This window comes from Gallinula chloropus (genome assembly GCF_964237585.1).
Source record: "Gallinula chloropus genome assembly, chromosome: 20".
In the NCBI taxonomy this organism is placed as follows: Eukaryota; Metazoa; Chordata; class Aves; order Gruiformes; family Rallidae; genus Gallinula; species Gallinula chloropus.
Genome location: NC_140105.1, coordinates 2,063,425 through 2,082,031, shown reverse-complemented (window position 1 = coordinate 2,082,031; position 18,607 = coordinate 2,063,425). Strand labels below are relative to the sequence as shown.

Genomic DNA, 18,607 nt, shown 5'->3' with positions numbered 1-18,607 from the left:
GATCTCTTAAAAGATTAGGTTTGCTTTATTTTGTGCAATCCTTTTGTGTCCAGGGAAACCAAAAATCTCATTATCTGGCCACTGTTTCCCACTACAGTATAATCTGTAACACCATAGTCTTTCATTTTTAAGAATCGTTTTATCTTCTAGTTGTTTTCATGTAGGTGAAGGCATAATTATAATGAGATCAAGTTGGTTTTGCTACCAGTCGTGACAATCTAAATTTAATGTCTGAAAATGACCCTTTATTCAACATGAAGGAATTAGGTGGGAAAAGGAGTCTCATGATGTGAAACAAGCTAGCTTGCTGTGTCACTGGGCCACAATTTCCTTTGTCAAGCTATGGGAAATGTAGATTTTGGATCCTGGACTTCTCCCTAGTTCAAAACCGAAAGCAGGATCTTTTCCAAAGCTGCTCTTGAAAGCAAGCAAACAGGATTTAATGTTTGTTTGATTTTTAGTCTTGTAACTTTACATTTCCAAAATATTTTTCTTTTTCTTCCTTGAGGTTTGGGCTTTCAACAGGAACATTTCCAGGTAGGGGGAAGGGAGGGGGAATGAGGAAAAAATTTCCTCAAACTCCTCTGCTTCACTTATGCCATCAATCATAACTCAGAATAAGGAAGAGCAAGTGGCATTAGACCTGCCCTGTCCACACCTTCTCCGAGCAGCATCACCAAACTGTTGAGACATTAAGATGCTGATGACAGGACAGTAGTAAAAGACCTGTCATGTACTAGGCCCAAGTTTAAGAAAGAAATTAAGCTAAGTAAAGAAGCCTTTGCCCAAGATGTAAAACAAAGGCATGTCCAGGTGTTAATCCCATGGGTTCATAAGGTAGGTTTTCTCTGCACGTGGTGCCAGGCTGTGATGAAGAGGAGCCCGACGGATGCTTGGCAGCAGTGGGGAGGCGATGGCAGAGGGGAGGTGATGTTCAGAGGTCGCCTCTGAGGCCTCAGGCAGCCGCTGGGCCCTGCAGCCACCGGGCACGTCCCGCCTTGGCCAGCCAGCTTCTCATTTCCTTTTCCCTCTGGACTCATCAATATTTATACAGGAAATTTCTCCAGTTTCTCTGGCAGGATCTCCCCTTCTGGGTACTGCCCTTTGAATAGCGGCTGCTTTTCCTTGCCCTCCTGTGGGGATGGAGGGTACAAGAGTGGCCATACGAACATACTGTGGGCAGCAGGGCAGGGGGGACACTGTGAGGGCCGTGGTGGGGACACTGTGAGCTGTGGAGGAGACACTGTGAGAGCTGGGGACACACACACACACACTGTGAGGGCTGTGGTGGGGACACTGTGAGAGCTGGGGACCCACATACACACTGTGAGGGCCGTGGTGGGGACACTGTGAGAGCTGGGGACACACACACACACTGTGAGGGCCATGGTGGGGACACTGTGAGCTGTGGAGGAGACACTGTGAGCCTTGGGGGGACGAAACCGTGAGAGCTGGGGACACACACACACACTGTGTGAGAGGGTCGTGGGGGGGATGCAGTGAGCCATGTGGGGGGACACACTGTGAGCCATGGGGGGGGATGCTGTGAGCCATGGGGGGGGACACATTGTGAGCCATGGGGGGGGACACACTGTGAGCCATGGGGGGGGACACACTGTGAGCCATGGGGGGGGATGCTGTGAGCCATGGGGGGGGACACATTGTGAGCCGGGGGGGGACCCTTCTCCCCCCAGAGGACCCTTCTCTGACAGACTCGGGCGGGCCGATCCCGAACCAGCGCCGGCCCCGCGGGCTCGGCGGTGTCCGGGCTCTCCCCCAGGATCGCTCCCGAGGCCGAGGGCACCTTCTGCCCCTGGGCTGCCGCGGACGCTCCGCGATGGCGATGGGGGGGAGGGGGCAGGGTGGGCCCGTTGCCATGGCACCCAGCCACGCGCTGCCGCAGGCCGCTCGCGATTGGGCACCCGGACGGGACTGGATTGTCCCCAACCGGCCGCCGTAACGCGCCGCGGGAGAGGAGGGGAAAGGGCGAAACCGCCGCTATCACGCAACGCGCATGCGCCGGGCGCCAAGCGTTTCAGGCGATGTAGCGCCACCGCCTACCCGTGGTGGGGTGGACTGCGCATGCGCGGGGTGGCGCCGGCCAGGGCCACTTCCGGCTGCCCGGCAAGATGGCGGCGGTGGTGTCCGCTTCAGGGGGCTGCTGCTGGCGGGCCGGGCCGGGCGGCCGAGCTCCGCCTCATCGTCGGGAAGGCTCTCCTGGCCGCTCGGAGGGGCCCGTTTCGCTGCCGCCGGCGCCTGTGAGGTGGGCTGCCGTGTGGGGCAGCCGCGCGGGGGGTCACAGGTTACGTGCCGCCCCTTCGCCAGCCCGCCGGGCTCCGGCTGCCTGAGGCGGCCGGATGGACCCCCCCGCTAAACACCACCGGTGTGTGGGCAGGCTCGGAGTCCATCGGAGTCGGCAGGGTGTGCGTTTGAGTGCCCTGGGAGTGGGGGTGCAGGGACCTGCTCCAGGTGCTGCTGCTCTGGCAGGATGAGGTGATCTTTGGAGGGCCCTTCTTGGGTCACCTGGGGCTAGATGGGCTTTGGAAGGCCCTTCCAGCCCCTGGCATCCTGTGATTCTCTGATAAGTCGAGGTGACCGTGGTTTAAACTGCTCCTCAGTAAATCCGTGTTTGGTGGGGGGGTCTTGAGATCTACCAGTGCAGGTACCTCGGGAAATAAACCTGTCTAAAAGTGTCCAGAGTGATGTGAAGTGTGTGCTCAGCAAGAGCAGTTCATGCTACATCTTTGCCAAGTCATTTTCTAGCCTTGTTTTTTCCTGATGTGTGTGTTCGTGGCATCCCACTAAGCATGCCTGAGTGTAATCTGGTATTACCACTCCTGATCCTGCAGATCAGGAAAAGATTGTATTCTCTTGATCTAATCTTGGGTAGATGAGAGCACGAGAGCATTTTGTTCTGTGGCCTTAACGTTCTTGGATGTGTTTCATTTCTCATTCAAGTTTATCTAGTTCTTTGAGCATTAAGATTCAGGTTTAAAAAAAAGCAGAATGATTTAGTTAAGGAGCTTTAGTAGGTGGGGGAGGTGAAGGCAGAGGGAAGAGAAAGCAGAATTCCCCTCCTTTGGCTCTGTAGGGAGCTCTGATAGGGATTTCAGGTTTGGAGACTCTGCAGATCTTCTAAATGAGCTTTTTTTGCATAAGGTTGCCTCTGGAGTTAGTAAACTTTACACCCTGTGATGTGATAGCATCTGCTTTGCACTCTGGAAGTGGTGTGAGTTGTGTAAGTTGGGCTTGGCCAGGTGCATGGGGAGTGTAGCCAACCGTAGCAGGAGCTGTGCCAGTGACCTTGCCCAGGGGATGGGATGGTGGAGAGGTGGGTCTCTGCTGTCCTTGCCTTTGAAGGAAATGGGAGTAGTTACAGGTGGGGGTGTGTGGCCCCATGCCCACCAGAAACCCTCTGCTTTTTGCACCTAGTTGTTCTTACCATCTTCTGTTGCCTTCTGTTGAGGGGAGCGATGGGGTTCTTGCAAACTGTGTGAAATACTTGGCATAAATTCCTCTGGGGCATTTCTTGCATTGATTCAAAGGCCAAAGGCCTTATAATACCCACTGGAGGAGAACAAGTAGGAGTTTCCAGACCAGCTTTGGGATTCCTATAACACTAAAAAAACCCACATCCTGATTTTTGACATTTTTCTTTCCCCCAGTCCCTCATGTCTCTTAATCACTGTATCCAGGCTACGTGCACTTAACAAGGAATCACATCCACAGTGTAGGAATTTATATTAGAGTGGATTTATCCCCAGAAGAGTGATGGGAGCAAAGCCCCAAAATGCTGTTGTAGGTAACAATCCATCTCAGAGAACATGGTTTCCTCTGCAGAGTGACATACCCAGTTCAGGAACTGGCAGTAGCTGGTGCCTGCAAGGACTTTATGTAGCAAACAAGCAGTGAGTGTGTGGCAGAAGGGTCTCATTTTAAGGAGGCAGCTTCAGCTTTTTTCTTACCACCCACATTTTTCTTGGTAAATCACATTTTGATACAAGGACTGTATGAAAAGGAGACAAATTTCTGTACCCCCCTTGATACTGTAGCCTCTTCCACCAGCGTTGCCCTGGAAGTTTTCTGCCCAACACAGCCTCAGAGGTGGTGGAGCATGTGCAGCAGGGCAGCTGCCTTCTGTTTGTGGCAAGTGAATGGTTCTGCTTTATTCTCCTCCATAAAGTAACTGAAGCTTTTCTCCCAAAGCTGAGCTTTTGTAGGGATTTTGGTGTGTTCCAGGAGTGTGACCTTGTGAGTCCCCTCTAAATGTCAAGTGAAGCAGCAGAGGTACTGATCTGAGTTTCAGAAGCTGAGCTAGGGTGTAAGAATTGTGTAGCTCCAGGCCTGGAGATTGGTGTCCCTGCCTGTGGCAGGGGGGTTGGAGCTCTATGATCCTTGGGGTCCCTTCCAACCCAGACCATTCTATGATTCTGTGATTCTATGAATTCCTAAGGAGAAGCTCAGGAGATGGGGAAGGAGTGGTAGTGCCGTGGGTTTGAGTCTGGCTTTCTGCTGGGATGGGAGCAGGACAGGACACAGAACTCCTGTGGTGCTGGGGTGTGGGTTTCTTTCAACTCTGACTATATTGTGCATCAAAACACATCAGAATCCCAGCCAGCAGCTCTGCAGTAGCTGTGGGATGCTCCTTCTTCTAAAGGGGGAAATCTCCTGTCTGAAATGCCTTCCTAATTTCCCAAGTAGGTCAGGAATGCAGGCACTGGATGTGCAGTGAGTCATGGTGGGATCAGCTCTGGGGAATGCTGTGTACTGCTGAATCCCCTTGGGAACAATGAACTAACAAAGAGGAGGTGCTGCAGAGTTTGTCTCACCTGCCTGTGTCTCAGAGAAGGGGGACCATGGGTTTTGGTTTCTGGGAGAGGGCAGCATCAGTCCTGCTGTGGGGGTTGAGGCTGTTCCCAGGCATTCAGCTGAATTCCATGGGGTGCTGCTCTAGGAAGAGATGGAGCAGCCAACCAGCATCCTGGGGAATCCCAGGCAGGCTCAGCACATCTCCAAAATTGGCAGTGCAGGGCAGGCTGCGTGCCTTCTGCCTGTGTCACACGTGCAGTCCCTGCAGCACGCCTGCCTGGGGACCTGGTCCCAGTCCTGACACCCCGGGCTGAGGAAGATGAGTCTATTCCTCTGCCAGGGTCGAGTTTGCCTCCTCTACAGTGGGTGAAGGATTCCAGCCCTGGCACAAGGGAAGGGAACGCTTGGAAGGGAGGATGGTGCTGTGGAATTCCCTGTGGCAGAGCTGCCTGTGGTGCTTCTTGGAGCCGCTTGCAGCGCTCTCCTGGAGCAGCCACCGTTTGCTGAGCCCAGGCCAATGCAAACACGGCCCTGAAGTGCTCTCCCGCGGAGGGAAGCTCTCAGACTGTTTGCTGTAGGTGAAGTCAGGCGGTGGGAGGGACAGGCGAGTGCTGCGTGCCCGCTGGATGGTGCTGTTGCTCTGTCCGAGCAGCAGGGAGTGCGGGCACAGCTCCCGCTGAAGGCTTCCAGCCCGGCTTTGCCTCAGAAGGATGTGCACGGTCCTGTTCTCCTTAGCAAACCTCCCAACATGTCCTGCACACTGATCCCCCCCCCCGTTATCCAGCATTCCCGAGCCTGGCTAAACTTAGCCAGTGGCTACAGGTGGGAAACCTCTTGTTTTCTGAGCTCTCTCTCCTGATCAGCACCAGGATTTTTCCTTGTAAGTTTGAAATCAAGCTTCCTTTCATCTCCCAGCCCCCCAGGAGTTAAGCTTTGTGTCCCCTGTGGGGTGACTCTCTGTTGGCTACCTCAGGAGCAGTAAACCAGGTGGAAGTTGCTGGAGGACAAGGCTGTTGATAGAGTCTGTGGCTGTAATTCACTGTGGGGGAAGAGAAGATATTCCTCTGATGAAACCACCTTTCCAGAGGCCAGGGCTTGAACCTGTTTTGTTTGCCTCCCATAGGAACAGCTCGGGTAGCATCAGATAAGATCAGAATTAAGGTTTTGGGACTTTGTTTTCATGTCCTTGTAACTTTTTATTGCAGTTTCATTAGTCCCTCTTCCAGCTACAACTGCAGTCTGTAGGAAGGAGAGGGCTTTGTTGATCATTGCTCCTGTAATTTGTCTTCCTTGTCAACGCTGTTGTTTCCTTTCTTTGGAAAAGAAACAAAGAGTAGGAGCCCATGTGGTGTGAGAAATTCTTTTGCAAGCTCTGCCCTTGGCTGCTGAGTCCTTTGAGTTCTGCTGCTGATAACTGACTGCAGTAGAAATGAGCTCAGGAGGCTGGTTGTGAGGAGCTGGGAGGGTGGGAAAGGAGCAGTGGAAGTGCTTAGTTTGTAGTGAGTGAAGGTGACCATGTTGGTTCAGTAACTCTTCTGAAAGGTGCTAGTTTGGATTTGTAGTGCCTTCTGGCTTTGTAGGATGGGCTCTCAGGTTACTGCAGTTCCCACACTCCTCAGAGTTTGGTAGCAGAGGGGAACTTTGCAGAGAAACCTGCAGGCTGCTGCAGGAGGGGTGGAACACCCCTGAGTGATGACACAGAGCGCTGTGTTCAGTGTCACTGGCAGGACATGGAACTGGGTCCATACCAGTGTTCCCACAACAGCCACCTCCGAGCTAAGTGGGAGCTGATCCAGCAGGATGTGTGTGTGGGTGTGATGAACTGGGGTCTAGAGACTGGCAGCCCCAAATGGAGGGGGAAAGGGAAGACAGAGGTCAGGAGAGATGATGTCTGTCTTTGAGGATGCCAGTGGCTCATACATGAAGCAAGTAGAGACTCCAGATGATTAACAGCATCAGATTCATGCCTTTCTGTCTCAGCTGCTTGGACTTGGTAGTGTTTCCCTGTTGAAGCACAGGCTCTTTCTAATTCCTCCTGTCACTCTGAATTCCCTTTGTGTGGAGAGTGGCCTTCCATGTCAGCCATGACCATTTTAAACCCCAGCTGGTTCCTTTTGGAGGAGAAATACTGCAGCCCAGCAGTTAATGGAGCTACTGTGAGCTCTGGAGGGAAGGGGGACTTACTGAAAATGTGACTGGATGGATAAACCAGCACTGCCTGGGGGAAACAGATTTGCAGGGAGGTGGAAGGACTGACTGCCTAGTCCTGTCCCAGCAGCTGGTGTTTGTATGAAGTCAGAGCTTTGTCCTCTGCAAAATGGAGCAGTTAAGAGTTTCTCACTGCTGCTGAGATACTGGCCTGTGTGGTCAGCAGGGCTGGAAGGGAGCCTCACACCTATTGATCTCCGAACTTTCTGTTTGTCTTGGCTTTTGTTAAAAGATCTCTTTGTGTGTTTATGTACTTCAGTTTTGATCAGTCAGGGTAGCTGTTGTCTGTTCCTCTTCCATGGTCTTTGATTTATTTGTTTTTCCACAGGGATGTGAAGCTATTGGATGAGTTTCACAGGGTGTTACCTGCACGGCAGCAGTAGAAAGACCAGTGGAAACCAGAAAGGAAAACAGAAACCCAGCTTTTCTCTAGATTATACCAACACTTTCACACCCACGCACTTAAATCAAGTTTGTAGTGGTGAAGTTTGAATTCTGGCACAAGCAAGACAACTTTATTTCAGGAACTGAACTCTAGGTTGAGCGTTGCTGGTTCTTTCTGCCTGGGCTGCAGGAGAGGATGTCTGTGTCTCTGTCCTTGTGGCAGGGTAGAGCTGTATGACATGAGTGAAGAAGGGGGAGTACCACTATGTCTGAACCCAGCGACCTTGAGAGAGGCAGAGGCATTCTGAGAACTTGTTTTTAGGGGGAGAGTTTTCTCTTTCAGCTATTTTCAAGCTGTCCATGAACACCCAAGAGTGTTAGGCCCCAGTCCTTTGCTCTTGTTCTGTGTGCAGACCATGACAGCTCTAAGAGCTCTACCCTTGCACTACTCAGCTGACAGTGCTGTGAATGGGTTGATGAGAAGGCTCCCTGAAACATCCCAAGGAAGTTGCACGCTGTCCTGCACATCCCTTTTGGTTTTTAAAACCTCCTGTCAGCACAGGTGAGGTGGGAAATGTTCTGCTTGGCTGTTTGATCTCACCTGCCTTTCGGGCAGCTGCAAGACCCAGCAGCTCTTTGTGCTGCCCCTGAGAGATGCAAAGAACTCCCAAGCTTTCATTATCCCTTCTGTCTCTTCTCATAGATGAATGCCCACACTGGAGAGCAGTACCAGGGGAGAAGGGGACCCAGGATGGACCTTACTGCAGCAGAGAGGGATCCCTGTGTGAGACAAAGCCTTAAGAAGAAAACCCTACACCAGTGGCTCCCCGCCCTGCGTGCTGACCCTGAGGAGATGCCTCCTGGGAAGCTTCTACCACTCTGGTGCGGTTGCAGCTGTGAAGATCCTGCTGCCTGTGGTGTTGGCAAGTGATCTCCTGTTCCCCACACTTGTTAGCAAGTGATTTCCTGTTCTGAGGACATCCCTAAATCTGTGATGGTCCCTCTCCTCATGTGCTTGGTCATCTCCCCTGCAGCTCGGCAGAGATGCTGCAGATTCACGAGGAGCCAGTTAATCCGTGCTGGGCTCTCAGGGAAGCTGCCCCACTGCTCATACTGGTGGGAAATGGCATCTTTATCACTGCAGAAGTGTGGGTGACAGGCAGAGAACACGATGGACCTGCATCCTGACCCTTATCCTGGTTTCCAGCAGAAGCACTGCCCGTTCCTAGGGCTGTCTTTGCAGCTGATCAGTGCTGCCTGTCTGGCTGGGATCTCGTGGAGCTGTGGGACCATCACCTGCTCTCTCTGGCTCCCACCATCCTTTTTTTTGCCAGCTCTTCCCACGGTCTTTTTTGGCAAATGATTGAGTCCAGGTGCCTTGTCCTCTTTGTTTGCAGGTGGATGTCCTGTACCCAGGAATGATCTGCATCACACCTGACAGCTGTAATGCTTATACTGGCAAACCCATGACCGTGATGATATCCCATTTCACCTTCCTCTAACAAGAGCTGAAGCAGACACCCTCTTGCTCATTGTGTTAAAATATGGGGGGCTTCATCCTGCCCTCTGCAGTCACAGCAACCCCTTGACCACCCCCAGATGCAAGAAAGTGACTCTTCCAGTGTTGGGGGTGCCTGGGGTTAGGTGGTGGGAGCCCAAGACTGATCTACCACCTTGTCCTAAGGCAAGAGAACAAAGTAGTGATGGTAACAGCAGCATTCTGTCCCCTCACCACTGGTGGGATAGAAGACCTGTGATCCAAGACCCCCTTGTACAAACCTTTCTCTGTCTAAATAAGTCTACCAGAGGGCAGGACACTCTGCATTAGCTGCCTGTGTAGTATTCTTGACTCTTTTTCCTTCTTTCTGAGCACAAAATAGCCATGTGTGCAGCTAGTTTTGGAGAAGAGGATGGCTGGGGTACTGAGCCTGTGCTCCTCAGGTCAGTTAATTATTGGCAGGCATGTCATTAACTTAGCATTGAGAGGTGTGTTATTTAAAGATGTGTTTTGATGCAAGGAGGAAGGGATGGTGTAAGGGCAGCCTGCTGATTGGGTCTGGTGTCTTACAGGGAACAGGAAACAACCCAAGGAACGGGCTTTCTAGAAAAGCTATTTTGCAATTCTGCTGCCATCCCTGGGTGATAAAGTGTTTTACAGGGTAACAGAGAACCCAAAGAGCAAACACATGACAAGGCAGGAGATTTATTTTTTCCTGGGCAGATTAGATAGCAAGCCATGTGAAATTCCACAGGGAAAGTACCCCCTACTCCTCTTAGAAAGAGACAGTGTGTGTTTTATGGAGGGGAGTTAAAAAGATGTTTTGTAGATCTGAGATAAAGCTGATTCCCAAATCAAGCTGTGTTCTAGGGATGACTGGAGCTTCCATCCATTAACCAGAGCAGTCATTTCACTGTGTTTGTGGGGCACTTGACATCTCCCAATGTTTTTAATAGATAGACCTTGTGAAGAGCAATGAAATACTTTGGCAGCAGCAACACAAATTGCCTACCTTAGACTCATGAGCTGCTGGAGTATTGTGGCTTCAGCCATCTGAGGACACGTTGGTGGAGCCAGAAAGCTGAAAGCAGAAAGACATCCATGTAGCTCTGGACAGAAGCAGGTGGGTGGGCTCTGCCCTGGAGAAATCCTCGGGTGATTAACTGCTCTGTCTCCTTTCTCTTTGTTTCAGGGGCCCTCTGTCTGGAACTGTGTGTGGTGCATGGCTCCTCCTGCTCCTCTCAGCAAGGACTGCCTTTCACTGTCAGCTGAAGGAAACACAGTAAGGTAATTTACAAGTGTTTTAGGGCAAATACTATGAAGGTTTTGAACCCAAGGGCCTGTCATTTGCTCTGTGGTTCCTAAGCACTTTACCACATGATGTCACAAGATAGTTCCTCTAGTTAAACCACCAGAAGAGTGTTTTTCCACAGCCTTTATTTTTCTAAGGAACTTACACTGTCCTCTTGATTGTTTTGTGTGTTTACTCTTAAGATATTTATTATTTTAGTTAACTGGGCTTGTGTTTACTTACAGTTGCAGTATCAAGGGATAAATATGAAGTCAAACATTGACCAAGCTGAATGGTGGGGTGGAGCAAAGGGGGTGCCCCTGATGACAGTCGGTGGAGTGTGATGCAGTGGTGTAGATTGCTTAGGAAGAGGGAGGGAAACCTCAGGTGGTGACAGATGAGTCCCAGCTGTCATCTGCGTGGAGTCACAGGGTTGGTTTAGGTATCACTGAACCGTGGAGTTGCGTGAGATGACTTTTCAGGATGTCTCTTCCAGCCTTTATTGCTGTGGCTCTGCAGTGTAACTCCTACCTGTGAGGGTAGGGACTCAGTGAGTGCAAAGTGGCCTCTAGGAAGAGGAGAGCTGCAAGGACAGGATTAGCATAAGGGCTGGACACCACCTGAGTGTGACACCTGCCTGTTCACAGCACAACTTGGCCTGTTCTGCAGGGCTCCTCACTGTCATTTGATAACTCCAAGTGAGGACACAAGGCTTGAGGTGCAAGATGCAGAGCTAGGAACAAACACACTCAGTGTGTAACCTGCCTGACTTCTCCATCCAAGCCCTCCACTGGAGGGATAACCAGCTTTAGGAAGCCCAGCTCATGGGAAGGGATGAATAATGTCACTGAGCAGCGTTATTAGAAACAGACCAGCTGATTCTCTTGGCTCTAGCTGAGGCTGCAACAGGAGTGTTCTTCCTGGAGATCTGAGGCCTGTGAGACAAACCCCAATTGAAGAGATGCTAAGCAGCTCCCAGGGAACCAGGAGTGAAGGGCATGCCCTTCCTGAGCAGCAGGATCTGACATTTCCAGCAGAATAGCACAGTGTGCTGCTCTCCTGCCCAGCAATTACTGTGCCTGGGGGGTTCCCAGTATGGAGTTGATAGATGTTGTGCAACTGGGGTGGCAGAGAATTACTTTCTTTTCATGGCTGGCCAAAGCCTCTGTCAAGCTAATAGGAAAAGCATGGACATAGTGCATAGTGCAAGGGAACTCCCAGGTGGCCAAATAAGGCAGGAGAAGAGCTGTTAAATGGAAACCCATAGAGAAAATAGAGAGAAGGGAAGAGAACAGTGTGATTTCCAGCAGTAAATCCATCTTGCTTCTCACAGGACCCTGTGGCTCTGCTACTCATGCAGCTAGAAATGTGACTGCTCTTCTCTGGTGCATCTCTCAGGATCAGGTGCATCTGTCAGGTACTGTGAGCCCACTGTTTTCCAAGTGTAAGTCAGGGACACGATGACTTGCAGCAGGCAGGAAGCAGGCTCACACCTTGCATTCCTCTAGCACTTTCCACCCCAAAGGATGACAAATGGCACGTTTGTCCTGCCAGAGGTCAAGAGGTTCCTGATGTTTACTCAGTGGGAAGATTATGGGAAAGACCTTTAACAAAGAAATATTTCACTTCTCTTACATGAACAGAGCCTTGCAGAGATGTGCTTCTGTAAGTCATTTCTCTGCAGGGCCTGATTTTTGCTGCCAGACATGAAGTGCTGAGATAACATGCCTACATTTTTTGCTAGGGACAAGGGGAGGGATACAGGCTTTATGACTGGTTTCTCTCTCTTGAGCAGTGGAGAGTCCTGAGCTGCTCCTGCTCTTGGCAATCTGTCAGGGACAGGAGCTGGAGAGGTTACTTTTTCTCATGGGGGCCACGGGGAGGAGCTAGCCAAGAGTTTAATAAATTACCTCCTCACCTGTCCTGCTCCTTGGGGAAGCAGCTCTCTGAGAGATTCCTAGTCAAGGAACAGAATGTTTTCTTCCTTTCCATCAAACAGATTTTAAAGGGTGTCAGTTTTGTCTCCTCAGCTCTCAGATGACATGTTAGGCTTCCTACTGGGACAGCACAGACAAAAGACTGCTGAAGGAGGCATTTGGATAAAGGAGCCCTGGTCCTTCCCAGCCTGTGTAACTCCAGCTGGTGTTTCCAGCCATTGTTGCTGAAAGTGTATTTTTCTGTTGGGTTTTTTAATATTTATTTATTTTTTAATTCTCTCAAATGAAAGTGGCTCATCCATCTTCTCAGCTTTGTGTGTCTGAGAAAGGAATGCTGGGACCAGAGCCATCCCAGTGCTGTGCCCTCAGTGGGATGGGGTGAGTGGTGAAGAGCCCATGGAGCAGAAGAGCTGTGTGATGGAAGGCTTGGTCTGCTTCACTCACTGCAGAGAGGTTTGCACCTATAGCTGTGTCCATAGGGGACATACTCAATAGCTGAGAAGCCTTGTGTTGGCAGGAGGAACTAAAACAGTGACCAGAGGCTCTAATGTGGGCACATTCAGAGCATTTCTACCCCATGTCCCAGAGATTGCTCCAGGCAAGGACTCTCTGTGGTGAGTGGGAGGTGGCTGGAGGAGTCTGCCTGTGTTCTCAGGGACCGTGGGGGAGAGGGGGAAATACTCCAGCTTGGAGCCATATCCTGTGCTGTCACAGCATGGATTCAAGGCAGTTTCTTTACTGGGGCATTAGCTGGGGTGGGGCTGGATACCAAGCAGATCAAACAGCACTAATAAAGTTTTAAAAAAAGTCCCCAACAAACCACAAAGCTTTCTGTGCTCTGCAGCTCTGCTGGGTGGACACAGAGGCCCTTGCCAGTGTTCCACCCTGAAAGCCACTGTCTCTTTCCCTCCTGGGGTATTTCAACCCATGGAGAGCACAGATCAACTTCCTAAGCTGTCCCACACCTCCTGGCAGAGTTCTCTGAGGCTTTGCTCTGTGACAAAACTGTGGGTGTTCTTGGAAGTGCAGTGGTAGAAGAGGTGGGGGATTTGTCCTGATAAATGCTCTTGTCTCTGGGTGTTTCTTCAGTGTTTTTGGGGAGAAGGTTTGACACAGGAGAGGCTTGGTGGAAAATGGCTAGTGAGTGTGGACTTCAGGCAAGCTTTGGACTATCAGTTTTGTTTGAGAGCAAGACAAATAGCTGTGCAGAATTTGCTCCTGTAATTTCTTCTCCCCCTGCATTCCCAGCTGAGGTGCTCAGGGATGGGGTTTAGCACAGGACAGGAATGGTTGGGCTCCATGATCTTAAAGGTCTTTCCCAGCCTTGTGATTCTGTGCAAGCCCATGCTTCTGAAGATGACTGCTGAACTGAGAGGGCAGAACAAGGACCTACATTTTCAAGCCTTTGCTAGCTTAGATGTAATTCTTTTTCTTTCCCAGTTCTAACTCAGTCCTCATATCATTGAGTAATACTGTGAACAGGGCAAAACATCCCCAGCTTTATGAGCAGCTCCTTAGTCCAGTGGCCCCCAGTTGAGTACTGGTTTTGATATGCTGTAGACATCACTGAAAGACAAGCTTCAGTGAATCTTGATGAACTCACAGAACAGCTCTGTTCTTAAAGCACAGGCTGTGGTGCCCAGTTACCAGCCCAGTGCCAGGGGACAGTGGAAAGCACACAGAGCACAGGCAGGTAAACAAGACTTGGATACACAGTCATGTGGAGAAGCTCCACACAGACAAATGGTTGGCATAGTTCAGCCTCCAGCCAACACCCACAACACACAGAGCTGAAGATCTAATGGAGATAATGTTTGTTGCTGGAAAAAACCCAAACAGAAGAGCAAATCTGCCTTTTATCTGTTCAGGATGTAACTAAGGATATGGTCAAGTGGATGCTAAATGAAATGGGCTGCTGGAGGTGGCAAAAGGCTGACAAATAACCATCACCACTTGATGCTGCCAGGTGGAGTTTGCTTTAGAAACAAAGGTCTTGTTTTCATAGCACTAAGAATAGAAGAACTTCTTGTGTGGACATTGATCTTGGTAGCTGGACACACTGAGCAGCAGTGCCAGGCTGGGAGCTGGCACCGTGGGAGAAGCAGCAACTCCAGGGGTTGCCAGTAGGGCTGCTAGAGAATCATCCCTTGGAGGAGGAGGCTGGTGTCTGGCCTGTGGCCCTGGAGAGGTTGCCAACCCCCGTGTTCCATGCTTCTTTCTGAGCTTTAGAAGGAGCAGCTCTGCTCTTGGCCTTTGCTTACACCAGGCCATCCCTGAGGAGGTGCAATACATCCCCACTTCCCACTCTGACCTCATGTTTGGGCTACCCAGCCAGGCTTCCTGAGCTCTGACAGGCTGATCTCAGCAGTGGGGATGGAGGATGATGAAACAAGACTCCAAGGAAGTTCAAGGCTGTATCTGGATAGGTTTGGGGGAGGTTTTTTATTTGGGTGTTTTGGTTTTGGGTGGGTTTTTTTGTTTCCACCAAGAAGCTGCAAAGCTGTGTGTTTTGCATAGCAAGCCTGCTTTTGGCTAAGGTTCCTGCCAGAGGTTTGGATGCTCCTGCAAGCACAGCCTTTGCTGAACATGGAGTACTACAGCTATGTTCTTCACAATTGCCACCACGAGTTCCTTGAAAGCAAAGAAAGCTCTTTCTGGTGGTAGGAAATCTTGCTACCCCTCCTGGCTCTTGGTATCACAGTAATGCTGCGTGGAGGATGATGAAGGGAAAGGTTTGCTCCTTCCAGAGCTTCCCTTTGGGACCTTATTAACAAAAAAACCCTTGTTAGCCACACACAGGCAGCTTCCAAGCAGTGTGCCTGAAGGTGTGTAGGGCTGGAGGGAGGCTGAAATGAAGCTGTTACTCTGTGTGCTGCATGTCAGTGCTTCAGGACTCAGCCTTGTTCCCATCAGATTATCCTCTTGGAGATCCCACATATTTGGGAGGTGGTTGAGTCACCTTCCCTGGATGTGTTCAGAAAAAGGGTAGATGAGGTACTTAGGGATCTGATTTAGCTTAGGATGGGATTGGTTGGACTTGATGATCTTAAAGGTCTTTTCCAACCTTGTGATTCTGTGATCTTGTGGCCACAGAGTTGGTAGTTGCCTGCTGCACACCCAGACCTGTAGCCCACCCTCCCAGAACTGCCTGGAGCTAACAAGGGCTGCCCCAGGAATACAGCAGCAGCTTGGCTGACCCCTTGCTCAGTGCCTGTGGTTGCTCAGCAGATCACTTCTGATCCTAGGTTCAGTTTGAGCAACAAGGAAATGTTTTGCTCCAGGTGGAGGCAGGATTATACCTGGGACTAGCAGCCTCCCTTGTGTTTCTTTAGGGGCTTTTCAAACCTGTGTTATTGTTTCTTTTTGTCTCTCCTAGGCTCTCAGACACAACTAATTCCTGCACTTAAATGCAGAGAGAGCAACTTGTCAGGAAGCCCAGCCAATAAAGGAATGCTGAGCTTTGTACAGGGGATCCCTGCAGGGTTTTGCTGGGATGGTGTGGAGGGGTACAAGGTAGCTGGGAAATCTGTTGACTGGCTTTCTTGTAACTTAGAACAAACATCTTCAGTTCTCTGTGTGTTCAGAGATTTGTGGTATTGTCAACAAAAGCTTTTTTTGTGTCTGAGCTTAATTTTTGATAAGAGCTGTGCAAAAGCAGCCTGTGTGGAAAGAAGCAGTACAGCCATCTCCCCTGAGACTGTCAGGGTTAATGTTTAACAGCTGCCCATGAGTTAAAATATCCCTTTACTGTAGCATGTAAAGCTACATCGTTGGTACAGGTGGGGGAGGTTCTCTGGCTGTGGTGTTCCCCTCTGCTCATCTTTCAGAGGGCTGATGGGGAGGTGTGTTCTGAGCTGCCAAAGCTTGATCTCCAGGCAGACCCACTGATCCTCATGAACTTGGGATGGGAAGGCAGATAGTTGGGTGCTACATGTCAATATGAAGCAACATGTCCCCGGTCTGAACATGCTTATGGCTCAGATCAAGTGCTCTGCAGCCCCCCAGGGATGCAGCAGGGACTCATGGCCCACAGAGCATTTCCTGTGCCCCTGGTGTCAGGAAGCCTGGCTGTACTGTCTCAAAGGGCAGCAGTGCAGAGGGTAGGTGTCTCTGATAGCATGACTCACAGATATGATACACTTTATTTCACTGTTCCATGGAATAAAAGTCCAGATATATTAGAAACTCCCTTGAAACCAGCTGCATTTCAAGGGGCTATGCTGTGGGGGTCTCCACAGTGCTCTAGTTCTTTTGAATTCTACAAGTAGCCACAGACTCAATTCCATCCAGGTCCTGTTTGAGTGATGAACTGAGATCACAGGGCACTCAGCAATCCCTGTGAAATGATGGGATGCTTCAAAAGCCAGAAGTAAAAGCCCAGTCCCAGCTTTGGTACCAGAGGCAGCTTAACTGAGAGCTCAAGAAGAGGAGCACAGTGTGTGTTGCTGCTGTCCCTAGAAGCAGCTCAGAGTAGCTGAAGTGGCTTTTGATTGAGATTGGGAACCTGAGCTGCAGGCAGGCCTGTGTAACAAGTATGTCAGCAGCTTTGGGGTTAGATTGGGATGGAGCTGGCACCTTTCAGACAAGTCAAATGATGGATTAAAGTTCTTCCAGTTGCCCTAAAGACAGGCAGAGGGAGGGGACTGTCTGAGTCTGAACCCTGACCGGTAATGCTTTGCCCAAGCACTAATTTGCCTTTAAACACAAACTCCTCTGTTCTGTGGTGGATTTGCAACGAGCCTTACTTGGACTTGTTTCAAAGCAATCACAGTGTAAAAAGGATGTGTATCTAGCCATCACCTTTTGGGGACAGGAATTGCTTCTGCACTGGAGCTACAAGCAATTCCTGCATGAAGAAGATGATAGAGATCTGTTTGTGGTTATGCCCAGAATCTTACATGAGCCCTTGGGCAGATGGTGGTCTGAAAGCTGATTTCTGGGACTGTAACTATGGCTACTTCCATAATTTAAACATTCCCTGTTGCTTCCACCAGCTTAGAGGTAAAGGGTTTCCTTTTTACATTAAGGAAAGTATAGGGATCTTCTACTGTTTGCAGTAAGAGGTGTTCCTCTCCCTGCTTTGTGTTGCAGTAAGCTCAGGGTGACAGACTGGGACAGTGCAAAGCTGCTGTCTTGTCTTAGCACCTGGAGTGTCTGGGAATGTTGGGAGAGAGGGTGTGCACACTCTCATAGGGAAATACAGAGAGACCAGCCCACTCATTCAACACACCTTTGGAAAGCACTGCCTAGAGAGCACCTCTGGGCAGCAGCAGCAGGGCTTCTGTCACTCTCAGGCATCTCACCATGTGGTTTCTCAGGAGAAGGCTTCCTAAAATCCCCAGAGTTGTCATTTGGCTCATTGTCTTAACAAACTTTTGCATCTTCATTGCTAATTACACCTCATTGTTTGGCTTGATGAAGACAAGGCTTTTCGGGTAAGAGACCTGCTTCCTTGGGATACAGACTGGATAGTGCTTGTGCTCCCTTTCTCTCTCTCTCTCCCTCTGTGTCTTTTTACCCTCAAACTTCCACTTCTGATCTGAGGTGGCCACTGTGCTGAGCAGACCTCAGAGCATGGTGGTGGGCAGTTAAATCCCTGCTTCTGCTGGCTCGCTGGTCTCCAGGGTTCCCTTGTGTGGCTGGTTAAGGCAGCAGCTCTGCTTCACTAACACTACCTGTTTCCATATGTTGGCACCACATAGTATCTGCTTTTCTGGTGGCTTCCAGAAGGATCTCATGCAGCCCTAGTCCTGACTGCACTGCTAGACCTGCACAAGGGGAGGGTGGGCAGTGTGTGAAGGGAGAAGGTGTGGAGAAGTTGAACCGAGTTGGATTGTGGAGCCCACCAGTAGCAAAGCTGGGACAAGAACTGGCTCTCCATGCCTAGCTGCTTGTCTCTTTTTGCCACTGAAGTAAAACACAGCCAGGCACCAGCTTTCTGTGGTTATCTGTGTGTCAGTTCTATTTCAGGACCTTTATTTGCATTTTCCTGGCTTTCTCCTCTATTTGTCCTAGGGCTTTGTAAATGGAGAGGAAAATGATGGTAAATATCATCGAGCTTCTGCAGTTGTTTGCCAGCTGGACTCTAGAGCCTGAAATTTGATGGGCTGCTTTGACCATGTGTCTGGATTTCAAATGCTGGTTGAGAGAGCAGGGTCCTGTGTGGGCACGAGTGGCTGGCCATGTGGACCTGACTGCAGGGAGCCAGGGTTTGGATGTGAGGGGCCCTTGGTTTTACATTTTCATCTCTGTATGTTTGGCAAATTGAAATGAAAGTGGAATAGAGCTGGACTGGAATCTGTAGTACCCACAGAGCCTGGGCTGTGGGGTGGCTTGTCCAACACTCCTGTTCCAATTCATTCTCTGCACTTTAATTTCAAAACTCTAAATGCTTTAAAAACACCACAGAAAATCACCCAGAGGTTTAAAACCTGCCTGAGTCTCACCAAACTCCTATTTACTTTGAGTGTATATATAAAA

At 50.2% G+C, this 18,607-nt stretch overlaps 1 protein-coding gene across 1 annotated transcript in view; it reads left to right on the top strand.

Moving 5' to 3' along the window:
• Positions 1 to 2,129: 2,129 nt before the first annotated feature.
• The window catches only part of ST6GALNAC1 (ST6 N-acetylgalactosaminide alpha-2,6-sialyltransferase 1), a gene marked incomplete at both ends in the record, with an annotated part of 28,437 nt that continues 11,959 nt past the window's right edge, over positions 2,130 to 18,607 (top strand). The window contains one exon of the mRNA XM_084273713.1: positions 2,130 to 2,258. Coding sequence (XP_084129839.1) covers positions 2,130 to 2,258 — 129 coding nt within the window. The remainder of the gene's footprint in view (positions 2,259 to 18,607) is intronic.